General features: G+C 43.3%; 2 protein-coding genes across 2 annotated transcripts; one reads left to right on the top strand and one right to left on the bottom strand.

Annotated features, from left to right (window-relative positions):
- Positions 1–2350: 2350 nt before the first annotated feature.
- Positions 2351–8512, top strand: mcrip2 (MAPK regulated corepressor interacting protein 2). Its single transcript, XM_061093916.1, has 5 exons — positions 2351–2888; positions 2978–3047; positions 4266–4399; positions 6896–7009; positions 8075–8512. Exons 1-5 carry the CDS (start codon positions 2834–2836, stop codon positions 8143–8145), a joined length of 444 nt encoding a protein of 147 aa, XP_060949899.1. The 5' UTR covers positions 2351–2833; the 3' UTR covers positions 8146–8512.
- A 157-nt stretch (positions 8513–8669) lies between these two features.
- On the bottom strand, positions 8670–22333 carry slx4 (SLX4 structure-specific endonuclease subunit homolog (S. cerevisiae)). Its single transcript, XM_061093905.1, has 15 exons — positions 22321–22333; positions 22167–22237; positions 20986–21518; positions 19625–19823; positions 19296–19511; positions 18788–19011; positions 17651–17946; positions 16181–16439; positions 15520–15701; positions 15236–15382; positions 14626–14795; positions 11623–14054; positions 10671–10770; positions 10147–10458; positions 8670–9228 (listed from the first exon to the last, which is right to left on the bottom strand). Exons 3-15 carry the CDS (start codon positions 21398–21400, stop codon positions 8856–8858), a joined length of 5325 nt encoding a protein of 1774 aa, XP_060949888.1. The 5' UTR covers positions 21401–21518; positions 22167–22237; positions 22321–22333; the 3' UTR covers positions 8670–8855.
- Between the last annotated feature and the right edge of the window lie 1368 nt (positions 22334–23701).

The raw sequence follows: 23701 nt of genomic DNA on the forward strand, positions 1-23701 counted from the left end.
GCCACCTCTCTCTTTGACATGTTTGTTTTCTTCTGGAACAGCTGATGGTTCCCTGAAGATCAGCTGCTCTTGCTGACCAACCGCAATATCTTTTACCCCATTTCTCACTCGGTTAAACTCTCAACCATAATGAAACAAAGTATTTTGAAGGGACAGGCCATCGACTGATGGGAAAATACATTATTTACTACCTTGTTCAAAACTGAGCATCTGCCCACACAGTTTTAAACAGACGCTGACTCTAAAAAGAAGAAGTTCAATAGATGGGGAAAGGTGGATACTGCTAAACCTATCTCCCTCAGTACTACTCAGCTATAGTTTGACCTCAGGTTGACCTCTGTGCTGCTCTTAACACTCAGGCTGAGGTGTGTGGACTGTTGATGATTAGCTCGTGGGCCCAGAGACTCAGGGGACTGACCCAGATAGTGCAGCTGAGTGAGGGGGGGGTTGTGTTGGATATCACCCTGGATAAGCCCGTCTGAGCCACTGCTGGTGCCAGCTGATCTTCAGCTTCTGTCACAGGTTAGCTGACGTCTCACAGGGCTGATACAGGAGGTAAACATAATAAGACCTGACGCAACATGAAGTGGACGGTTTACAACTAGTGATCCAGGGTTTTGAGTGGCACCATGCACGCTGTCATGGCAACGGATCAATTGTCAGACTGCAGTAGTTAAGTATATTAAGAGAGCAAGAATATCTGCAACGTCTGCAGAAAAATATCGATTCTTCTTCTTCTTATTCTCAGTGAACATGTTTATCTGTGTGAACCTTTATAGGTGAAAGGTGATCCTGCAGCCCCTCCTCCAGAAGCGTCTGAGGGGGTGTGTTGTGACGTCACTGAAGGACGGGGGTGCCCGCCTGCGTAAAGTTGTCCGACCGGAAACAACGAGCGCGCACAAGAGGAGTTCCCGACTTCAGAGTAAAAGTCTCTCACAAGCATCCTACTCATGTAAGTGTTGAAGAAAATCCCAAGCCTCCACATGAACACTGCATTTTGATTTTCAAGATGTCGAATATCAGACCGATGAATTGGGTTGTGTTATTTGTTTTCATCAGAAACTGTAGGTAATATCCCAATGTGGGTTATCAATGCGAAAAATTTGAAATCCATGCCAGTGATACTTAGCAGTTTTACGACAAATAAAGTACAAAAGGCAGATTAACACTTTTCTCCACATACTAAAACACAGGAAATAAAACAATATAAAATGAATAAAAAAGAAATGGCAACCAGCATTTTACCTGTAAAATGAACATAGCACGTTATTTTCAGTCTTACCACCTAAACAGCTTCATAGTAAAATAAATGTTCTTACCTCACCACTGCCATTACTCCTGGACTGTTATGACCCTTTGCAAAAGAAATGATAAAAAAAGACACAAACACAAAAAGTCTGTTTGGCTTACCAAGAGGACTCGTGCACAGGCGTGATCATATAGGAGCAGGAATGAATACTGACACACCTGCGCTCCATCGGCCTCTAAGCTGCTGAGGTGCTCTCAACATCATTTGCCGAATTGGGCCTGGGTCCTATTCTCCCCCCTCTACATACATTTGTCTTCTTATTATGCATTATTTTCTCTTTTAGGCTTTTGTATGTAATTTTAATCTATGTTGTATTTTATGGCCTCTTTCAAATCCATTTGAGCTGTTTCTTCCAGAATGCTGCTGCTGCTTTGCTCTCATTGAAGAAGGCAGGGCCTGTTACTTTTAAGAAAAAAATAAAAATAAATGTGAGCATGTATCACAATGCTTTCTAAAGGACAAAAATTAGGCGGAGAAGAACGTATTAATATTTTCTGATATGTGTAGTGAAGTAAAAGTGAAAAATCAATCTACTGAAGTGGATCGTGTTGGTGGATCGTAGATTGCGATCGTGGACCATAGATCGTGATGGTTGATTGTGGATCTGTGTGGTGGATTGTGATGATGGATCATGATTCTGGTGGTGGATCCTGGTGGTGGTGGATCCTGGTGGTGGATTGTGATGGTGGATCATGATGACAGCTCATCATGGACTATGATTACAACAAGACTGCTTGATACACTACTCTTGTTGAGGGTTAATGAGAATGTCGCCCCTTGTTAAGCCCTACGAGACAAATTGTGATTTGTGAATACAGATATACATTTCAAATAGATTTATTTATTAATTCATGTGCAGGTTAATGAAAACGGTACCAACGCACAGTAAGTTAGTAAACGGGTTTGTCACATTACCACTGGTGATGTAACAAACACACACACGGGGCATTTATTTTGAAAATCAGCAGCGGACGTGTGTGTTGTTGAGTCCGAGTGGCTTGACGCTGGAGAAGGATGGTGTGTTTCCGTCCCGATGAATGATCTAAAGTGTGCAGTGTCCTTGTCAGGGAGCAGAGGAGTCGCACCGAGTCCCGGAGCAGCAGCGGAGCAGCAGCGGAGCGGCGACGGCAGAGTGTCCGACCTTGAGTGTCCCTGAGCCCGGGCTGCAGGAACCACAGGTTACCCTCCTGCTCTCCGGGAGAACTTACCGCTGTTCCCCGGCATGTGCAGCCGCGTTCTCCTTGGGTGACCTACACACCGGCCCGGGCGTCCTCACGACTCCACACCTGCTGGTGAGGAGGAGGAGCAGGAGGAGGAAGAGGAGGGCGACCCTGCTGCAGGCGTCAGGCCCGAGAGAGGAGCAGCGGGGCCGGGGAACACAAGTCGGTCCGCTCGGTGCTGGTGGCTGCGTCAGGTGGAGGACAGAGGAGGCTGCGGAGTTCACACACACACACACGCACACGCACACGCACAGAGACACTCCACACTCCACACACACACTGGAGCTGTTGCAGGTTACAACACATGATGTACACAATCACCAGAGGTCCCAGCAAACTTGCTACACAGCGGCGGACAGGTGAGTGTGTGTCGGCATGATGCAACGTCACGTCACTTTCATAACAAACCGAGCACATGGATAATTTCCCCCCGGGTTTTGTCTGTCAGGTCCAACACAGCAGATCGAGAGCAAGTTCAGCGACTTGAAGCTCAGGCCGACGACCTGGCTCACGTCCGAGTAAGTAGTGTGTGTGTCCGTTGTGTAATGTGTGCGTGTGTGTGTGTCTATGTGTTTCAGCAGCGTGGGTCCTAAATATTACACATCACGTGCCCTCAGAGCGATAGTGTATCACCTCGCTGGGACCCGGGTGACCTCGCTGCTTCCATTATCGGACATGTATCTGACCCTCTATAAACTGTGTGCGTGCTGTGTTCAATTCAGCTATTTTTTAATTGTACACTTGGCTAAAGTCACTTCAGTCTATTACAACCTTCACTAATGCAGAAGTTGTGGATACAATATTAGAAACACATCTGAGTGTAATCGAATATAGTTATTTAATATGTCATTGTAAAAGGTGACAGTTTTAAGCAAAGACCAAAAGTTATTAATGAAAAACAGGCTTAATTTAACCACAATGCATTGCAACGACAAGATGTCTTGCATTTTGGACTAGAATGACACTAGAGTACATACCTCTAAGTGTCAATAGTCAATAATAAGGCCCAATAGAAACCACATTTAAATTCGCCACATCTGGATTTTTATGTGGATTTGCACCAGATTTTTTTTATGGAAAACTCAATGCACTGATCTTTAAAGCACTTGAAATGATCATCAAGAGCAGAAAAGTGCTATGGAAATACAGAGCATTTATATCAGTCCCTACATACAGTACGTCTGATTCATGAATTACTCTGAGAAATCAATAACAATGTAAAACTATCTTGCAATGTTAAAGAAATCCTCCTGATCCAGATCTGCACCTCTAAATATAAGGGGTTCTTCCCTGACTCATGGTAGTGCTAAACTAACAAATGAAAACATAATGTAATGAAGGCTACAATTCTCCCTCTTTCTCCTCCACCAAAGTCTCGTGGTTTCACCTCGGCAGCACATTGTGTGACCTTTTCCTGGCAGTTGTTGAAAGGCATTCTTGGATTATCAAAGAAGCTTCTAGACACATCAGCACAAATCGAAGCCAAAAAGGACACAGAGTTAATATTTATTTAGTTCCAGGTAAAAAATGAATATTCCTGCTTCAAGGCTCCACCCGAGGCTGTGAACATCACTACAGTTCGATAATCTGCAAGTCTAGGAATGATGAAGTTACCTGAAGTTAACCTGGGGTCCTGCATCAGTACATATGGGGATTTTCCGCATGGGTTTTGTGTTTGTTTTGTCTGAACCCCTCAAGCTGACTCTCTGTGATAAACCCCCCTCTCGTCTCTTCAGCTCGCCACCCCCGAAGATCGTGTTCAACCGCCTCAATGGGAAGCGCTACCACGGCGCAGCCACGCAGAAGGCCAGCTGCCCGGCAGAGGGATTCACTCCAGCACACGAGGAGAACGTCAGATTCGTGTATGAAGGTGAGGGTCAGCGGGATCATCAGATGAGAGGTTTTAGATCACGATGCCAAGAGAGACTGGTGGTGTTTGACTCAAGGTTTACAAGATCAGAGGTTGTGTTACTTTTTTTTTAGCTGATTTTCCGAAGTTTCACAAATTGAAACCATTTTAAAACCGAACATTTATCTGACAGTGGTTTTAAATCAGAGGTGAGAAGTCAATTGAGGGAAAAAGAATCAGCAACAGTTTTTTATATCGGATAATCGTTACAGCTGCTTGAACTGAACTAACTGAATTTTGTGGGGTTGGTCAGACAAAATAAAAAAGTTATAAAGTTATAAATCAACAGGTTCATTGATGATGAGAACAACTAGCAGTCGTAGTCGTAGCAGTATTTCAGGACATACGAGTCGCTGCAGGCGTTGTGTGTTTTCAGGTTATCTGTTGCTCTGTCATGTCTTCCCACACCCACTAATGAAATAGCTCAGGAATTCTGTGAGGGAACATTCTTGATTGATTCTTCAAATTTTGGCCAAAGGTTTGTTTGGACTCAAATATGACCTGATTAGATTTAGGTTTTGAAAGGTCAAAGGTTCAAGATGGCTGTCATTTATTTGGCCTCTTGAACATGATATCTCATGACTGCTTTGAAGGAGTTCCATTACATCTGACACAAACATTAACTGAGACTCAAGGATAATCAGAGGCCTGTACTACGAAGCAGAATACGTGGTTATCAGGGTAACTTCAGGGTTTTTCAGTCCTGTGAAGCTGGTTCACTTTGTATCGGGGTAAGTCACCATGGTAACTTGTGCTTAATGGCTAACCTGTTCCAGAGCAGGTTAAGTTGGAGATAAGAGATCAAGCAGAATGAAATCTCCGCCCACTGACAAATCAGTTCCTTTAGTACCACAGACTGTCTGCATCACTCTACCTTTCTTTACTTGTGGGAGTTACTGATATGGATGAATTGAGTGTTAGCAGTGGAATAACCTGACCAGTTTTATACTTAGATAGTTTACTGATTTACCTTCTGACAGCCCCCCTTGCGATAATTGAACTTGTTAAGTTTGAGTCGAACAAACTTAATTCATTTTAGTGTTACCAATTGAAGTCATTGTTTAAGTTGGTCCAGCAGTTGTTCTTTCCAGTGGACATAGAACGCACAAACACATGATGGGATGTGAGGGGAAAACAAACTGTCCACACACAGTCACTCAGAGGAGACCGTCAGCAAAACCTAACAACGATGAAAAAACTTCACTGTGCACTATTCACCCTGTCTTGAAGCTTACCCAGCATGCCTCAGTACTGGGCTGTACTCTCATGCCTTGGTGGAAATTAATGACTTGGCCTGAACCAGTAATCTATCTGTGTCCCTGTTGGAGCGCTGCCAGTTGTGTGATGTTCTTTTGTGACGCTAAAGTTCATCTGAGGGAACAAGCTTTTTTTTCCTTTTCTCCAGCGCTCACACCTAAAGAAAAACCTCTGTCACAGCCAGTCGACTCGAAAACCTGATGGGCCTGAAAAAAAACACAAACTAATGTCGCCTCTAGGCATGATTACATAGTTGTTCACCCTCCCTCATGCACACACACAACTGGCTTCTGTCATCTTTTCTGTATATTTGACTTCCTTGTGTTATACAGGCTGCACAAACTATGTGCATCTCAGGGGCTGAAGCTGATAAACACACAGCACAGTCCAGCTTAGTTCTAAGTGTGCTGCTCTGCATTAGTGTTTGCAAATCAACTTTATAGTTATAATCTCCTGAAAGTGGAGCGTGCTCTGCCAGGATGTTTGAGTGGAAAGGTCAGTTCAGAAATGGAGCAAACAATTGTGTACAACTCCACTAAGGCCCATTACCTCCAATCAAGCTTCAGCAAATGTCATAAACTCATATATCAGTCCTCTAAATATGCCAGATTCTTTTCATCGTGATCCATGAATTGTTCCATGTGCGAAAAGGTGAAAATTACAGACCAATCCGTGCCAATATTTAATGGGTTGTTTCTAGGCCCGTGTTTTATCCCATCATCACGTTTAGTGGAAAACCATTCAGTAGTTTTTGCAATAACCTGCTGATAAAACAAAAACAATCAATCAGAAGACATGACCTTCTTGGCTGAGGTAAGAAAATGTCATTTGCACATCTCCAACGATGAGGTTATGTTTTCATCTGCATTTGGTTGTTTGTTAGCAGGTTTACGCAAAAACTACTCAATCGATTTCCTTGGAATTCTGTGGATGGGTGAGGTATGACACAAGGAAGAGCCCATACAATTTTGGTGTGGATCCAAAACAAATGGGGGACTGATTTTATTAGTGTTTGGAATTTGGTCCACATCCAAAGGAAATATCTGGACCTAGTGATTTTAAATGTGGTTCCATATGAGGACTGTTGCCTTAGTGGTGGTTTGTATTCTAGTCCCATTCTACTTTAGTGGTATTACACAAAAATAAAGACTTGTTGCATGTAAAGTAACTCAGTTTTTATGTTTTTTTGTTTGTGTGCAGCGTGGCAGGAGCTGGAGCTGGAGCAGGAGCCGGGGGACGGAGACGTCAGGAAGTCGATCGTCCACCAGGGTCCTGTTCAGTACACTGAGAAGATCCCCAGTGCTGCAATGAAGAGTAAGTCCCCGACTCTTCTCTCTGTGGCTTTACACCAGGGTGATTTTGGATTTTCAATCCGTTCCCATTCACTGACCTTTTTAAAGTAAATGATAACCCCTTCTCCTGCTGTGTAACCTGCTGAACATTGAACCAGTAATCTGACCGGTTAACACAACAGGAAACATGAATGGCTGCTCTAATCTCTCAGCATGAATCACAAACCGCGGCTTTATCTGTAGCCAGAGGGAGACTGTCGTAATATGTTTCTTTAATTTTTAACTCTTCTTTGGTTAATGAGATCCGGACTGTTCCAGATAAACCAGCCCTTGATGGTTCACACACTGTCTAAGGCTCTGTAAGGTCATTTCAGTTGCTTAGGGTGGATTCTTCTTCACCCTTTTTTTTTTTTTTTTCATCTCCTTTAAGGATCTGAGGCTCCCAGTTGTTATATACAGTTAATGTCTGAGTTATGCAATAACTATGATCTTTTAGTTGAATTTCATTAACAGTCCCTTGGATTGTGATGTTTTTTTGTTTTGCTGCTCCACTAATGACACTTTTGTCATTTCGTCCAGATTCAAATATTTCAACAACTATTGGGTGGATTGCTATAAATTGTTGCACAGAAATGTGCGCTACCCAGAGGACGAACCCTAGCGATACAGGTGATATCCTGCAAGTTGTCCTCAGGATTATCTGCGATCATTTCCTCCACTGCCATCAAGACAAACATTCCATTTTTTTCAAATCTTGGGGTTAAAGACTTCCCCAGCGAGTTTAGTTTTGGTGCTATTCAAGAAATATTTGAATGCTAACTTTCCTAAAATCGTAAACATGCATACTCAACATCCTCGGCATTAGCTCAAATATCTGAATGCCCCAGCCTCTGAAAGATTTTTAAAACGTTAAAATTTCCAAAGAGAAATCATTTTCGTCTCCAGGTTTTTACATCTGCACAGATCATCCCTCCTTTCCTTTAATAACAAATTTGCAGGGGCATTCATGTGAGAAAATTAATAATTGATGAACAAAATGGATTGTACTTTAATTCCCCTCTGTTGTTTGTCTCTTGTGTCTGTGCAGACTTTGTGCCCATAGACCTGGAGGAGTGGTGGGCTCAGCGCTTCCTCGCCAACATCGCCAACCTGTCATGACCGGTTGAGGCTTCGAGTCGGGACAGGAAGCACTGCGTTGATGCTCCATCGGCGAAAGGCGCCACAGGAGTGACGGCGGGAGGAGCAGAGTCCGTCTCCAGGATCTGCGACACGATAGGGCGGCGCGTCATCCTGATTTGACGCATCGTAGAGAGAACTGGGTGCACAAGACGCTGACCTGACTGTGAACAGAGCGGACTCCATTTTGTGCTGCGACAAAGGACCTGTCTTGAGTGACGTGTTGGAGAGAAGTTGATTATTTTTCCTTCTCCTTTATCAAGTGTGCTCTGCTGTCTGTGTGTCTTTGCTGAGCTTTGGATACGAATCTACTGAAGAACAAAACAAGTAAAATGGCTTTCAAGAAACATTCTGTGTGGAATAATTTCTTCTAATTAATGTATTTTGCTGATATAAACAAGTCTGAATTTGGTTTTAATAGAGGTGAAATATGCCACTCCAGAAAATATCAAGATTGACTGAGGAATCATTTTTGAATGAAAAGATCTTTTGTTTACCACAGAGCATTTGAACATTTACCTTTTTGCATTCTTTATTTTCAGTCAGTCAAACCTTAAACCAAACTGTCCTCCATTTGAAACAAACTGGTAAAACTGAGAAGAATTTGAACGGCCTCCTCTTTTCTGGAAAGTCATTGTCGGACAAATGTTCCAAACACTGAATTAAAACCAGCGATTCCCCCTCATAGTGTTTTAAAGAGAAATTGTAACAGTTTTTTTCCTGCCTGCTCCTCTAACACCCGCTGCCTTCGGCCTCTTTCCCCGTCTGCGGCTGGGTGCAGAGTGGCCTGGCTTGGCCGTGGTGAAGGTGATGCACTGAGAGTCCAGGTAGTCCACCAGCTTGGCGGCGCCCAGGCGGATCCCGGCCGCCTTGAGCCGCTGTTGGAGCTGGGAGAGAACCAGAGGCTGGTACTGGAGGATCTGACTGTACAGCTCGGAGTCCGACAGGATGAACGAACGCACGGCCTTGAGGCGATCCTGAAGTTTATTCACAGCTTGGGAGGCAGAGATACCGCCATCACTGTCTGAGTCGCCATCGGAAGTGAGGCACAGCTCTGGATTGGACCTGATAAGAGGGAGGGGAGTGGTTAAAAAAAGACACTATCAATGAAGTACCACTCCCATTTTTATGTGATAATACACCATCTTACACCACTTACAGAAAATGTATTATTGAATGTTGTCAATATGCCCTATTTTACCTCCAAAAACTGTTACCTACTATATTATACTTCTAGTACTTCTCTATAATCTTACCATTATCTCCTGAAGTGTTTCACAATCAAACAGTCTGTCTATAAAATGTCACAAAGTCGACAAAACAATGTCCCACAACCCAATAGGACCTAAATTGATAGTTTCGTCTGAAGAAAAGTCCAAGATGCACAGACATATAATAGTTTAAAATAATCAGAGACAGGAAAACCGTAATACATAAGGAGTGAATGTGTTTGACAGGTGACAAATTATGTTTTGATTATGAAATGTATTTTTTGCAAGCTCTACTCCTTATGTATAAAGCACTCAAACTCCGTACATTCTGCGTTAGGCCATCGGGACCACCAGGAGGAACCTGGACTCTCTGTGACGCCACTTTATTTTGTATTTATTTTTGCTTGATCAGCCCACAGACGCGTCTTCGACCCACTTTGACTATGCACCAACCAAGACCCCAACATACTGTGAGGCAGAGCATCTCATTCTGGGCAGTGACAGTGAAACTGAATCATGGTGCCCTTGTTTTGATGTGGTAGAAGCTTATTTCTGCAAACAATTCATAGCAGCATTGCTATAGTGATAGTCCGTCCCTGAGCCAACCTGAGCACAGCCTGTGCAGTTGTGTGACAGGATTTCCAGTAGTGATCAAAACTTTAGTTTCATTGTTTCTATACCAGTGAACAGAATATCAACTGAACCCTCTGAAAATCTGTAAAGCAACAAAACTAATGGAGCTGCGTAACACCTGAGGCGATTCACGCTGTACCTTCCAGACTCTTCACTGGCGGCTGTTGAGGAGGTGTTGGAGCCCTGGGAGGCAGAGAGCAGCTCTCCCTCCTCCTCCTCCGCTCGCTGTTTCAGAGGGGAGACGGCAGCCGGCGCATTGGGCTCTTTAAACTTCACTGTCTGACTGCCAGGAGCCGCTGAACTGGTGTTAGGGGGGGGCTTCCTCTTAGCAGCACGCCTCGCAGAGGGCGCCTCGTCCTCCGAGTCTGAACTGACCAGCTGGTGGGTGTACTGGTGGATCTCCTTCAGTTTGAGGATCATCTGGCGCTTGGGCAAAGGCCGAACGCCAAACCTGCACAGAGGAGACAGTCAGACGACAGATGGAGAGGAGGAAAACAAGCCGAGAAAGGAGGAGGAAAGCCAGGCAGACTAAGTTGACAGTGACACCAGGTAATCGGATAGTCCCTCAGTTAATAGCATTTAATTAAAAAATAAATACATGAGGGTAAAGAAGGTTCAGGGATTCTTTCACATGCGGGCAGAGATGAGAGTGAACTGACTGACCTGTTGAGTTTGTTCTTGAGATCCGGTGTGTCCATGTCAGAGTAGTGGGGCATGGGAGTGATGGGCACCACGGGGGAGTGCTTTTTATTATGCATTGATGCTGTTGAGACAGAAACAAGATATTTCATTAGCACTACAGCATTTGATTTATTTACCATAATTTAATCTACAAAGATATCAACCTGCTTTTTTTTCAGTCATTTTCCTGTTTCCCACTCATTTCAGAATGAGAATAGAGACAATCCGTAAAGTCATCTAGCTGACCTTGGGGCTGAATTCCCTTTGGTCTTTTGAGGCTGCTGTCACTGAAACGTAGCATCAATCTCTTTTAAAACATGAGTAAATTTGTCAAACATCAGTGAAAAGAAGTAAGAAGAAGTTTGACCCTTAAGAACTGAAATCTGAGCCTCAGTATCTGCTTTTATGTTGTAAAAGTCGGGCTGGACGATATGGCCAAAACCTATACCAAGATAAAAACTTAAGTATTAGTTTATATTAATCAATATCGCAATAGATTTCTGTTAAGTTTAAAGACAGATGTTTGCTCCTGCGTGAGAGTTGTGGTTATCAATTCTTCTTTATGGAAGAGAAAGACACTTTAAAACATTTTACACATCTGAGGCAGATCAATTATGTGTTATGCCTCCTCACTGTGCTCAAACTATAAACATTATATTGTTATAGATTGGAATTGGTCACATTGCGTTAATTAGTCACATTGTTTTATCAAACTTCTCTATGTAGATGCACAAGAAAAAAAAATACGTCACTCAACAAAATAGTACCATATATATTGAAAAGTTTTTTAAGAATTTAAGAAATTTAGTGTGACTTTCTTTTACAATTAATTTGATGTTGCTCTTATTATTATGAAGGCACTTTGAGTTGCTGTGCTTGCATCGCTTTACACTCATTTGGAAATGATTATTCTGTTTCAGTAACCTAACCATACCTGGCGTCCTGAGCTGAGCAGGAGGGTTCAGGGTCCTCCAAGAGAGAGGAAGAGCCTCCTCCTCTTGTTCCTCCTCCCAGCTGTCCCATATTTGGGGGTTCAGGAAGCTGCTGTGTGTGTCTGGTGGTGACGGGGTGAAGGAGGCGGTTCTAAGAGCCTGTGCGCTGGTGGTAGGTTGTGCACTGTGGGCTTTAGATGGAGAGGAGTCCACCAAATCGCCACAGCTGCTGGACGACTGGATACAGTGACTTGGAGGATGACAGTCACCAGAAGTTGTTTCTTTTCGCTCCAGGCTGCGTTCCTGCTGGCTGGCCCCCCCGCTGTCCTCCAGCCTCAGACTGAAGCAGCCGGGGTTCACTTCCACGCAGGCGTCCAGGCCCCACGAGTCATTGAAAGCAATGGGAGGCTCGTCCATGAAGCTCTGCTGGAAACTAGACTGGGCGATCTCTACCTCCTCGCTTTCTTCTTTTGCCTCCGTCTGTTGTCCTTCATCACGTGAGCCTTTACTTTTGCACTCGCTTTCTGTCCTCTCATTTTTTATTCCCTCTCTTTTAAGCTTATCCTCTGTGTTGTCATGACTGCTGGACTCAACAGAACGTCCACTCTCACAGGAGGACTTATGTTTCTGTGAACTATGAAGACCTCTGTGAGACGAAGAGGGGGAGGACAATGGGGAGAGATGAAAGCTCCCTAGCTCTGTCTTCTCTGGGCTCTCAGATGACGCCCTCTGCCCCCCTTGACTGGTTGACCTCTGCTTGTCGAGGCTGCTGTTGAGCGGGGAGGCAGCGAGGAGAGACGGGAGCTGCCGGAGCCCGGTGTGCAGGGGGGTGCTGCTGTAGGGCGGCCGCTGGACGGGCTGGGGGGTCTCCTCCTTTGAGGAAGCTTGGAGGGGAAGATGGTGAGATGAACTTGAGAGGACTGCAGGCGTGAGTTTGTGCGGGAGAACTGCGGACATTTCTCTGTTCTTACTTCCGTCAAAACTACTGGTTCTTTGAGGGGAAAAGTGGAGATCGAAGCTGGAGCTACAGGGAGCTGTGTCTTCCAGTTTCAACCTGGGAACGCTGCCCTCTGTTGGGCCGACGCGGGCAGAAACTCCGGTTGCACTGCTCGAGTGGTGAAGTGTGTTATGAAGTGGTAGAGCCGGGGACGAGAAGAGAGAAGAGCGTGAAAAAGACGATTCGCTTTTAGGGAACAGCTGTGTCCGGCAAATGCTGCTTTTGGTCTGGGTGGAGCTGGACCGGCTGGAGCTGGTCTTACTGCATCTCTGCTGCTGCACCGGGGTGGACGGGATCAGCCAGGAGACTTCAGGGGAGCAGTCTGGACTCGGATCGCAACCGGTACCTGGATGACCTCGACCCAAGGCTGCAGATGGATCACCAGGACTTAACTCTAAACTACGGGACACTTTATTCTCCACGGGGGGTTCTGCAGGTTTCGGGATTGACTGAGGTTTGATTTGGGTGTAACTCTGCAGCTTCTGGACAGCGTGAGGAGAATGTGGTGATGGACTGCAGGGTCTCAGAACAGCCACTTCTACCTCCATCTCCTCGCTTGAGTCGGACAGAACTATGAGCTCTGGCTCCTTCTTTTTGCGGGGTGAATCAGGAGAAACAGGAACACAAATACTACGAGGAGCTTGGTCTTCTCGCTCCAAAGACAGACATTGTTTAGACACGTCCAGTTCAACAGCATCTGTTCCCGAGTCCCCCAGCTGACCAGGGGACAGACCTGCGACAGGCAGGTTGGACGTACTGGGTGGAGGGCTCTGGGAAAAGACGTCGAATCCGCTTGGTGAATACTGAGGCAAAGTTCTGCCGGAGAGTTCGCACGACGGTTTAAGAGAGGACTGGTGTTTCTGGTAATGTGAGGTGTGTGTCTTTGGTGGGCTTGAGGTTGGAGGTGACAAGGAAGAGCGGTCTTTGTCCTCGTAGACTCCCCAAGTGTCTGAGAAGAGGCGACTGTAGGTGAGGTCCAGGCTGGGGTCCGGCTCAAGTTGAGAGTTGGGCTTTGGAGTTTTCTTGCTCATGTCTCTTTCAGCGTCTGTCAGTTCTTCCTTTCCATCATCTACCTTTTCCTGCTCTTCATCGTCCTCTACTGTGTCTTTCTCCTCCTCCCTCTTTCTCTGTGTTGCTGCAAACTCGTAGATCTCCTCCAGCTCTTCCTCGTTCACCTGTTCCTCACAGATCTCTCTCTCACCAGATGCGACATCATCGGTTTGATGATCCTCTTCTTCCAACCTTCTCTCCTCATCATCTCCACCATCAGTATCCAATCCCTCGTCTTCCTCATCCTCTTCATTCCACATAGAGCGGAGGAGCACCATGAAGGCCTGGTCTGTTTGGTCGTTGATGTTCTCGCCCTGGTTCGTGTGGTCTGCCTCCTGTTCAGGAGTCGGTGACTCACAAAGCTGCTGCAGCTCCTGCAAGTCGAACCTTAATGAAACACAAAAAGAGAAGAGTCATCGCATAAATGATGGAATGATTTTCCAGCTTTTTCTTGTCATTTTAACTTGAAATAAATGTCACGTACAAAGTGTTGTTTGATGTGACGGGGCATTATGATTATGGTCCTCGTGTTGTTCTTGGGTCGGATTGACCCCCAGAAGAATCGAGAATGACAATCCATTGGTGTCAACTACACCCAGGAGAATTGGATAAGGACAATCCTTGGGTCACCCTAACCCTCTCGACCAGGGCTTGCGGATGCACACACACACGCACACAGACGCACACACACGCGTACACACACACACGTACACACGCACACACACACACACACACACACACACACACACACACACACACACACACACACACACACACACACACACACACACACACACACACACACACACACACACACACACACACACACACACACACACACACACACGGGGTCAATCCGATCCAAGAACAACACGAGGGTTAAAACTAAATGTATCAAAGTGCATGGTTATTCTAAAAATCTAATATTGAATCTCTGTGCTTTAATCTCTCCACTCACCTTGATGCCAGCTCTAGTATGTGAGGTCTCAGGGAGGCTGGGATGGAGCAGTGGGCCGTGTACAGGTACTGCAGCAGAGCGAACACAGCCGGTCCCGGGACGTCGCTCATCAACACCCTCTGGGCTGCAGACGAACCCTCCTCCTGAACCCCGAAGCCACCTTCATGTAGCTGGGAGAGGATCAGAGGATGGAAGACAGAGGAAATGATGAAAGTCAAAGAGTAAGAAATATTGATAGAAGTTCTGGGCAATATTGGATTTACTGGAAATCTGTCTTTATTGTATTGTGTTGTAAAAAAACACACATTATATTCAATACAAATTCCAAGATTGGATTTGATTACTTCAGGTCCACACATCCCCTCTCAAGTTATTTGAGCTAAACATCTGTGACATGCATCAGAAAACATTTGCTCAGCTTAGTCTGAGGGACAGAAATGTGTCCAGTACTGTGACAGGGACACATGCAAGTCTTCAATAGGTCCTCTGTCAGTTTTACTGCATTTATTGCTGAAAAGCAAACTATGAAACCGAAGAATAGTGGATTTCCACTTAATTATGTAACTCTAAACTAGTAAAAGAGCGGTGCTCATTGTTGGATAATTTTTACCATTTCTGCCAGCAGGGGGCAGCGGGCGTACACCATGAAGGAATGGGCAAAGTAGACGTCTCCACTGTCGACCTGGATCTGCACATCACTGAGCTGAGGGTTGTTCACCATGCTGCTCAGGTCTGACCCCAGTCTCGATAGTGCTACCTACAGAGGAAACAAAGATACATGATCAATGTTTTTAATGGAGATCAAATGGTGACATTGTATCTATTAGTGGATACATCTGCACTGAACTGATGATGAGAATCACTTCAGTTTAATGTGATTATGACTGGTCTTACCGATCGGTGGCTGCCTCGCTCTTCACCTCCACGTGGCTTGTCCCTTTTCCTCTGTGCTTGTCTCTGTGTGTTTTCTGAGTGTGTGTGTGCCGCCTCTGGCAGGAAGCCGCTCGCACAGAGGTCAGCCTGCTCCTCCGACTCCTCCAGGAGGTTTGTAGAAAGACGGGCTCTGCTCTGCTCGTCTGTGGGAACAGAGACAATCACAATCTGAACTTTAACTATGAAGCATACCACAGAGTAGCAGTATATACCAATCATTAAAAAAGGAAATGTAAGAAAGGTTTCTTTGTAGAGTTGTGTATAGGGCTGGGTGACTAGACTTCAAATCAATACCTTGACTACGAAGAACTGACATAAGCAAAATTAAGTCGGTTAGATGTTATAAATGTCGGTTTTGATCATTTTCGGTTAATTGCCCAGCGCTACTTGTGTATGAAGAAGGGAGAATGTTATCAATGTCTTCAATTATTCCCCTTTCCGCTAAAGGGAATACCTATTTCTTTATTTTTCTGTATTACCGTGATACACCACTATTAATGATATGTTTTCCAGAGCCACTGTGTATGACTGTACTGTTTATTATGATAAAGGCTACCCCCCCCTAAAGGTAAACACACATTTCATGAGAATACAGTATATGTAATGTGTTTGTGTGTGTTACTTTTGTCACTGCCCGAGGTCATGTATCTGCACTGTGTGGGGGTCATGCCATCTTCAGCCAGCTCCATCAGGTCCCTTAGAGCCTGGCTGCCCACTGAGTGCTGGCCCGTGCCCGGGGTGGAGGGAGCCGAGGAGGAGGCTGCAGTCTGGGAGGAAGAAGGCAGGATGGAGGTCCTGGTGCCTGCCAGCGGAGTTCCTTCAGTCAGAGGTCGCAGAGAAGACTCAGACTTGTTTCTAGCGTTCAAAGGGGCTGCAGCGGTCTGAAGGTGGAAGAGATCAGTTTAGATTTAACTCAACTTTTTTAACTGAAAAATTCAATGAGTCATGAAAGCTTACATTTTACACATAATTAAAAAGCAAATAAAACAAATGGAAATGGTAAAAACATATATTACATACATTTCTCATCCAGGTTTATCACTTTTTCAGAACAGTGGATCACTTTTCATGCTTTGACACAAAATAAATGCATCAGCCCATATTTAGTTTGTCTTTTTTCGAGCTGTTTTGTCAGTTATTCTCGACCACCTGCAAAACTCTGAATTTACCCCCCTGGTTGTTCTTATTTACAGATGTTTTTTGAAAATGACAGTAAATTTGTCTGGAATTCAAGATATTCTTTTACGTCATATACTATGTAAAGCAACCTGGTATCACAGAGGAATTATACGTTTATGACCACTAGTCACATGAACAGTTTCCCAACGATGAATACTGCATGTTTGAAGATGCAGTATCTACAGAAATGTACTGTGAATACTTCATATTCAAAATGTGATGTTAATGAGAACCTTATTTCTATATCTATAGTCACAGTATACTATACATGTGCAATGGGGTCCAAAAGTCTGAGACCTATTTATCTATCGTGAATATGTTAGTTAAGAATTCAAATTAAGCCTACAGAAAGAAGCACGTGGTAGCATTTATTCATGTCGTTCTATTTACTGTAATAAAATATTAGTTTGTGCAGAAAGGAAAAGGATGAACAAATAAAACCTTCAAAAAGACAACAGCAGAGTGTTGCTAGTGGTTTTTTTGGGTCGAATTATTTTCTTTCAGGGACAAAGGTGAAGTCAGTGTGGTGAGTTTTGGTTGCATTGGTGCACTTTTGGATAAAGAAGTGAAGTCAAGTTCAATATCATGGATGAAGATGTAAACTGAACAGGATAAAATATATGAGAAGCAGCTATCAGTGCAACTGTCTCCCTCGTCCTTAATGAATATGTCACGCTTGGTTTTACGCCACATCAGGTTTAAAGGCATCTTGATAAATTCACTAACCAAAATTTGAAAAGTCTTCTGTCAGGTCTACTGATAAATACCAGTAATTTGCTGCGTTTCAGACACTTTACATATGAATCTGCACAACCAGACCAGACAGTGTTAACTCCAGTCTTATTTCTGTTCCCCACTGAAACCTGACTGACATAATATAACACGATATGTAATCAAGTCTGTGATCTCTCACCTTTGGGGTTTCCCAAGGAGTAATGAACTCTCTGAGCTCCTGAGTGTAGAAATCTGACTGACAGGTGAAGCTGCAGCTCAGCAGTGTGCTTTTCTGCCAGAGGGGGGCCGCCCTGCCCAAGCCACAGAGGCTGCTGGGACGGCGGGTCGGGGTGGGGGGAGAGGGGGCCCGGCTGTGGAGGAGGAGAGCAGAGACACGTTCCTGCAGCTTCATCAGGGCCGCCTGAGCATCCTGGACGAGCAGGAGAGGAGGAGGACGAGGGACGGCTCCTTTTTTCTTCTTTCTGCGCCCTTTACCTGCACCAGGTGGAGGAGACAGGTTTACATGCCATCTGCACAAGAGTCTTTTTTCTAAGTTGTAATCAAAGGCAACTGGATTTGCTTGAAGTTGCTGAAGAAGTTTCAGCTTTTATCTAGAAGGCAAGTTCAGTTTCTTTCATGTAGCACTGGAAACTACCCAAGAATCTTCACAGACATCACAAAGTCCATAAATCTGCACATAAATTGGGTAATTAAGTATAATTTGTACTCATCATCTATGCATCTGGCTACTACTCAGACAATAATTAAACTGTATTCTAAAACCAATCATTACCCACAGTTTATATCATGTCTTTGTATGTTAAATGTCCAACAGATATTAGTAGAGACACAACTTCAGGCCCCAAACATGCGGACACAGAATACACAAGAAAATGGCTTCTACGGTTTCACAAGTTAAACAAACTAAAATGCTTTACAACTCCCACATTATTAAACAATACATTCACATTCACACATAAGACAAAGTGTAAAAACTCCTGTGTTCAAATCTAGCCTGTTTAATTGTTCACATATAACTAAGTTCCTATATTTGGTTTCTTCTGTCTTAACATGACCGATCTAAAAAGAAGAGGATACAGCAAAGTAAAAGACAGGTTATACATCCTAGGAAAATTATGAAGGATGATGTTACTACCAGACACACAAGGGTATCACGTCTAAGATGAATTAATCAGACACGAGTCCTAAATGTGAGAAATAAAAAAATCTAATTGAACCCAGCAGGTTATTTCATAAAAACAAGGCTAAAGCTTAGAAATAATATATAAAATTTCTTCTAATATATTTATGTATTACAAAAGGTATACTACTGTACCTGTGTCTGGTTTCAGCAAAGCAGTCATGGAGGTGTGAGCGGCAGGGACCTCTGTTTTTAACTCTCTCTGTTCCTCCCTCTTTTGTTCCAGCAGGGAGGAGGACAGAGCCAGAGCCACCATGGTGTCTTCATCCAGAGGATCGCTCTTCTTCCTTGGCTTCTTCTTCGCTGGAACACCAGGCTTGGAAGGGCCTTTCCTTTTAGTGCCTCCAGTCTCTGTGTGACTGTGACGATTGATCAAACTTTGTTAGTGCAAACCTACTTGGTGATAAGCAAACTATTTATATTGTAGGAAAAGATGAGCAATGAAACATGACATGGTTCAGTTCAACATTCTCAATCAGACTGAAATCCAGCAATGGGAGTAACTTGGTCCATGAAAACAGTTATCATCAAAAGCCAACAAATGTTTATGGAGCAGTTGCATCTCTTATTGTTACTGACAGTCAGCTCAGAGTTTATTGAGGTGTTGTCTTGTATCTGGACCGACATAACGAGGCTGACTCACGCTGTGTTGACAGTGGGGACGTTCTGAGTCTCCTCAGCCTGTCTCTGCAGAGCCTGCAGCAAGACAGCTGGAGGTACGCCCATGTCTGAGGAGCAGCGCTTCAGGTGGGCCGAGCGACTCTTCTGGGACTTGAACGTCTTCCCACAGATCGGGCATTCAGGGAGAGCAGGGGGAGGAGGAGGGGCTGGGGCGCTCTCTTCACTGTCATCTAAACACCTGTAAAGAGGGATCATTCTCACTGTCAATGTGACCAACAGTCTATTGCTCGTCATCTCTCGGAGTCAGATCACCAACAGACCACCAACAATAAAAAATAGACATGTCCAAACCTGTTGATGTGTTGCGTCCGCCCATCGGGGGTCATGTGTGACAGGTCTCTGTGGCAGATCTGACAGGAGAAGAGGCCTCCGTCCTCCAGGGTCAACGCCTCGGCCTCCGCTGCCTCCTTGTCCAGCTCCTGCTGCAGCCTCAGGGCCAACGCCTCGTCACTGTCTGGGTGGAGACCAGAAGTGCTGGGTTGTGGAGGATCTGCGCACAAAGAAAAGGGCGGAGCGGATTCAAAACACATGCAGATACAAAAGACGAAAAAACCTAAGCACGAGAGAACCATGAACAAAAACACACTAGGAGACCTGCAGAGCCAGGTGAGAATTCTTGGGTGGGTTTGTCCGGATAACAAATCCCTGCTCACATTACACATTCTCTAGTGTTAATAGAAACAGGTTGCAGCCTTAAATTGTTGTACTATTTTATAGGTTATATGTTATATGTTACTATTTTATATGTTATATATATATTTTTTAATTTTGTATTGCCCATTTTATACAATAATATTGTCTTTTGCACGCTCTGTCTACATATTCTTACACTCATAGTATATTATATTATCTATTGTATAGTCAAATACTTATATTTATACCTCTACGATATATCATATCATATTATATCATACTCTTTGTATATTCTTGTATATACACATATTTATACATGTGTACATGTTATTATTATTATTATTATATTTACTTTTACTATTATTATTATATATACTGTTGCTGCAATTATTACTATATACTGCTATTATATTGGTATAATTACTATCATATATAAATATATATTATGTTATATTATATACTATATATATTGTACTATTTTTATATACTGTCTGACAATAACATTACCATCATATCATCAGTACTATTACCATCATCTTGCCACTGCACCTTATCTACCTATTTATCTTGTGTTTCTGTTTTTATTCTTTCTACCTCAATATTTTTTATTTTATTCTATTGTATTGTATTTTATTTTTATTGTATTCAAATATACCGGCTGCTATGACGACTTAATTTCCCTTCGGGGATGAATAAAGTAATCTATCTATCTATCTATCTATCCATCTACTGCGTAGACGTTGCCTGCCAGGTCATAAGAATTTCACTGCTCTGATGACGCTATGTTATTTGGTGCATGTGACAATAAACTTTGATTTGGTTTGATTTTAATTTAACTGTAAAAATTGCATGGGGGTAAATCAATAAAATTATTTTTAAATTATTATTATCATTATATTATTACAACAATATAGCTAACAAAAGGAGCAGGGGGAGAAGCACAGCATGTATCTCTGCTTCTTGCTGGGTGAAGGACGCAGTGATTAGAAATCTGTTCAAATAGCATCATGTCATGTCACCTTGTCTTTGTGGCGGTGGGTTCGGAGTGCGGTCGTTCTCGTGGCTTGTTGGCAGGGGCGCGTCCCTGTGAACCATCTTCTGAGGACTGGCTCTCCTGAACTGTTTCATCCTGAGGAGCACTTTGTCTTCCGCTGTCAGGACTCTCTCCGCTCTGGCTCCTGAAGGCACAGCCAAAGATCCAGCGTCTCCTGAGGCACAGCCAGTCCCACTGCAGACAGACTGGGTCTCCGGGACTTTTGGCCGAGAGTCACCATCCTTTTTGTTGTTTCTCCTCCTCTTGTTGCCCTCGCTTGCCTGACTGGAGGCCGACGGATGCTCTGCTCTGCGTGGAGGCCTGGGCTCACCTGGTTTCTTGCGGACTCGTTTCAGCAGCTTGGAAGCGAGATCTACAAAATCCTGGTCAGAGTCGTCCATGATGGTGAAGCTTTCCTCCCATTGAAAGGCCAATGGAGCTGCTGTCACGACCAGCCTGCAAAGAGAGATGGTAGAGTGGGAAACTGCCTCTCCTCCTGGGACAGAAGCACAACCCCATCTAGGAAAAAGAAAAGGAAATATAACAGAAAAATTACATTCGGAAAATATTACAATAACCAAAATAGTAATGCATAATACACCAACGTGTAGACGAAGAAACAAAGCATTAATTGGCTCTCTCTCTCTCTTGAAGAAGAAGTAGAACAAGAAGAAGAAAACAACAAACATCTAGAACTCAAATGTAAACTATATGCACCTTCACTTTATGTCTTCTTTAAAGTAACTTCACATTAAATCTATACAAGGCACAACATTTAAACTTGAAATAATATGATTTGTACAGTTTGTGCAGTAAAACAAATATCTAACTAATGTATCTTGTGATACTTAAAACAGACCACTACCTTTCACACACTCTATAGCTACCAGGTTTTATGAATAGGAAAGTCTACCCTAATCCACATAGGGATTTGCAGGAATATAAAATGCCCTGTTACGAATTTCAGCAGAACAAACACATGACCACATAAGCAACATGTTAGCAACATCTAATTAAACAGAAACGTTATCGTTTAGTACAAACTTGTATCTGCAAACGTAGGTTCGATCAGATCATTCTATCAGAGAAATAACGTTTGAAGTCGTTTGTTTATGGTGAACATATCAGTTAGCCTGCTAGCTGCTAATGCTAATGCACAAGACTCACCCAGGTGTTAATGAACGAGCTCCTCCTCTTTCCGCCTCATGGTTCACGGCTCGGCTGCATTACTTCTTCTCCTGACATTTCAAATCAAATATTACTTCATTTGTTCATCGGTTGGAGAATAAAACAGACGAAAAGCTCATGGAGGTGTATTTACATTTCAAAACGACTCCCACCCAGCCGCGTCACTGCGAGCTTCCCGTCATGTGACTCTGGGCCAACCAATGAGAAGTCGTCCACTAGGTCAGGTGACTAAGGCTGAGTAATGTGTCACAACTTGTTTTATGATTGATTAGCGAGCAGGCTCATCTATGGAGGCAACATAGTAACACGTGTTGGATTAAATATTTGTGAATGACTGTTTATATTTTCTATTCACCCAAACAAACAGGATGCTGCTTACAACGAGCATGTTGTGGTGGTGCGTTTTATATTATGGTCCTTCTAGGATACTATTACAACAGTAGACAACACAGTGATGCTCAATTTCATGGAGAAAATCACGAAGATCTGAATTTCTCTAAATCAAAGTATTAAAGCTGTTTAAAATGAGAGATAAAAGAAAAATTCAATTTATTATTACTCCTATTCATAAATAGTGAATATGTATTGATTTAAGCGTCCCATTAGAGACCCTGAGCTGAGCACGCCGCCATTTCTTATTTATAGTAATTAAAGTAATGCGCTAATTTTCGTTTTGCATTCATGAGGGATATAAAACAGCTAAAATAAATCCAGAATTGATATCTAACTTAGTTAAGATGCCAACCAGCAACAGCTAAGTCTCACATTTCAGCCATATTGATAATGTATTTATACATGATAGATATATTAGACTATTGTTAATGTAAACTTTGCAGAATAAAAGACCACTGAAATAAGTGTTTTTTTTTAATGACTTGCAGTATGGCAGATATGATCTTAATCTCGGGTCAGTTATTCCTTCTCTGAGCAGATCACCAGTGTTGTCTTATTGCTCAAACAGCGTTATCTCTAAACAAGGCCAAATTTTCAGATTTTGTGCAATGTGCTGGAAGTAATAATCTTGAGTGATCGGAAGCTGTCACCAACCCTACTCAGATCACATTGGTCTTATATTTTCAAAGTGTGTGATTTACACATCCAAAACCGTCTTTCCTCCCTCCATCTTTTCTATGATATTTGTGTCAAAATGTATCATCTTGTAATCCATACTTACTTGTTAATTTTCAATGTTTCCTTGAATTCCTTTTATATATTAAAAATGTTTAATTAAAAATCATTCTTCCAATCAGTACTTGTTCTAATTTCACTGTTATCTGGAAGTTAAATGCAGTCTTTACTTTCTACTCAATCAGAGCTGATTGACATTTATATATGCTTTACACAGGAGGTGATTAAACTCAATCAAATAAAAGGTGAGACAATGGATGAGGTATTAACCCTTCAACACATCCTTGCAAGTAACCGTTTCAAAACCTACAGAATAAACCTTTTTTTAGTCTCCAAAAAGCAGACGTACAAAATTATGTCACGATTAATGGTTTCATCAGGGTCAA

This window comes from Limanda limanda, chromosome 2, assembly GCF_963576545.1.
Source record: "Limanda limanda chromosome 2, fLimLim1.1, whole genome shotgun sequence".
NCBI lineage: Eukaryota > Metazoa > Chordata > Actinopteri > Pleuronectiformes > Pleuronectidae > Limanda > Limanda limanda.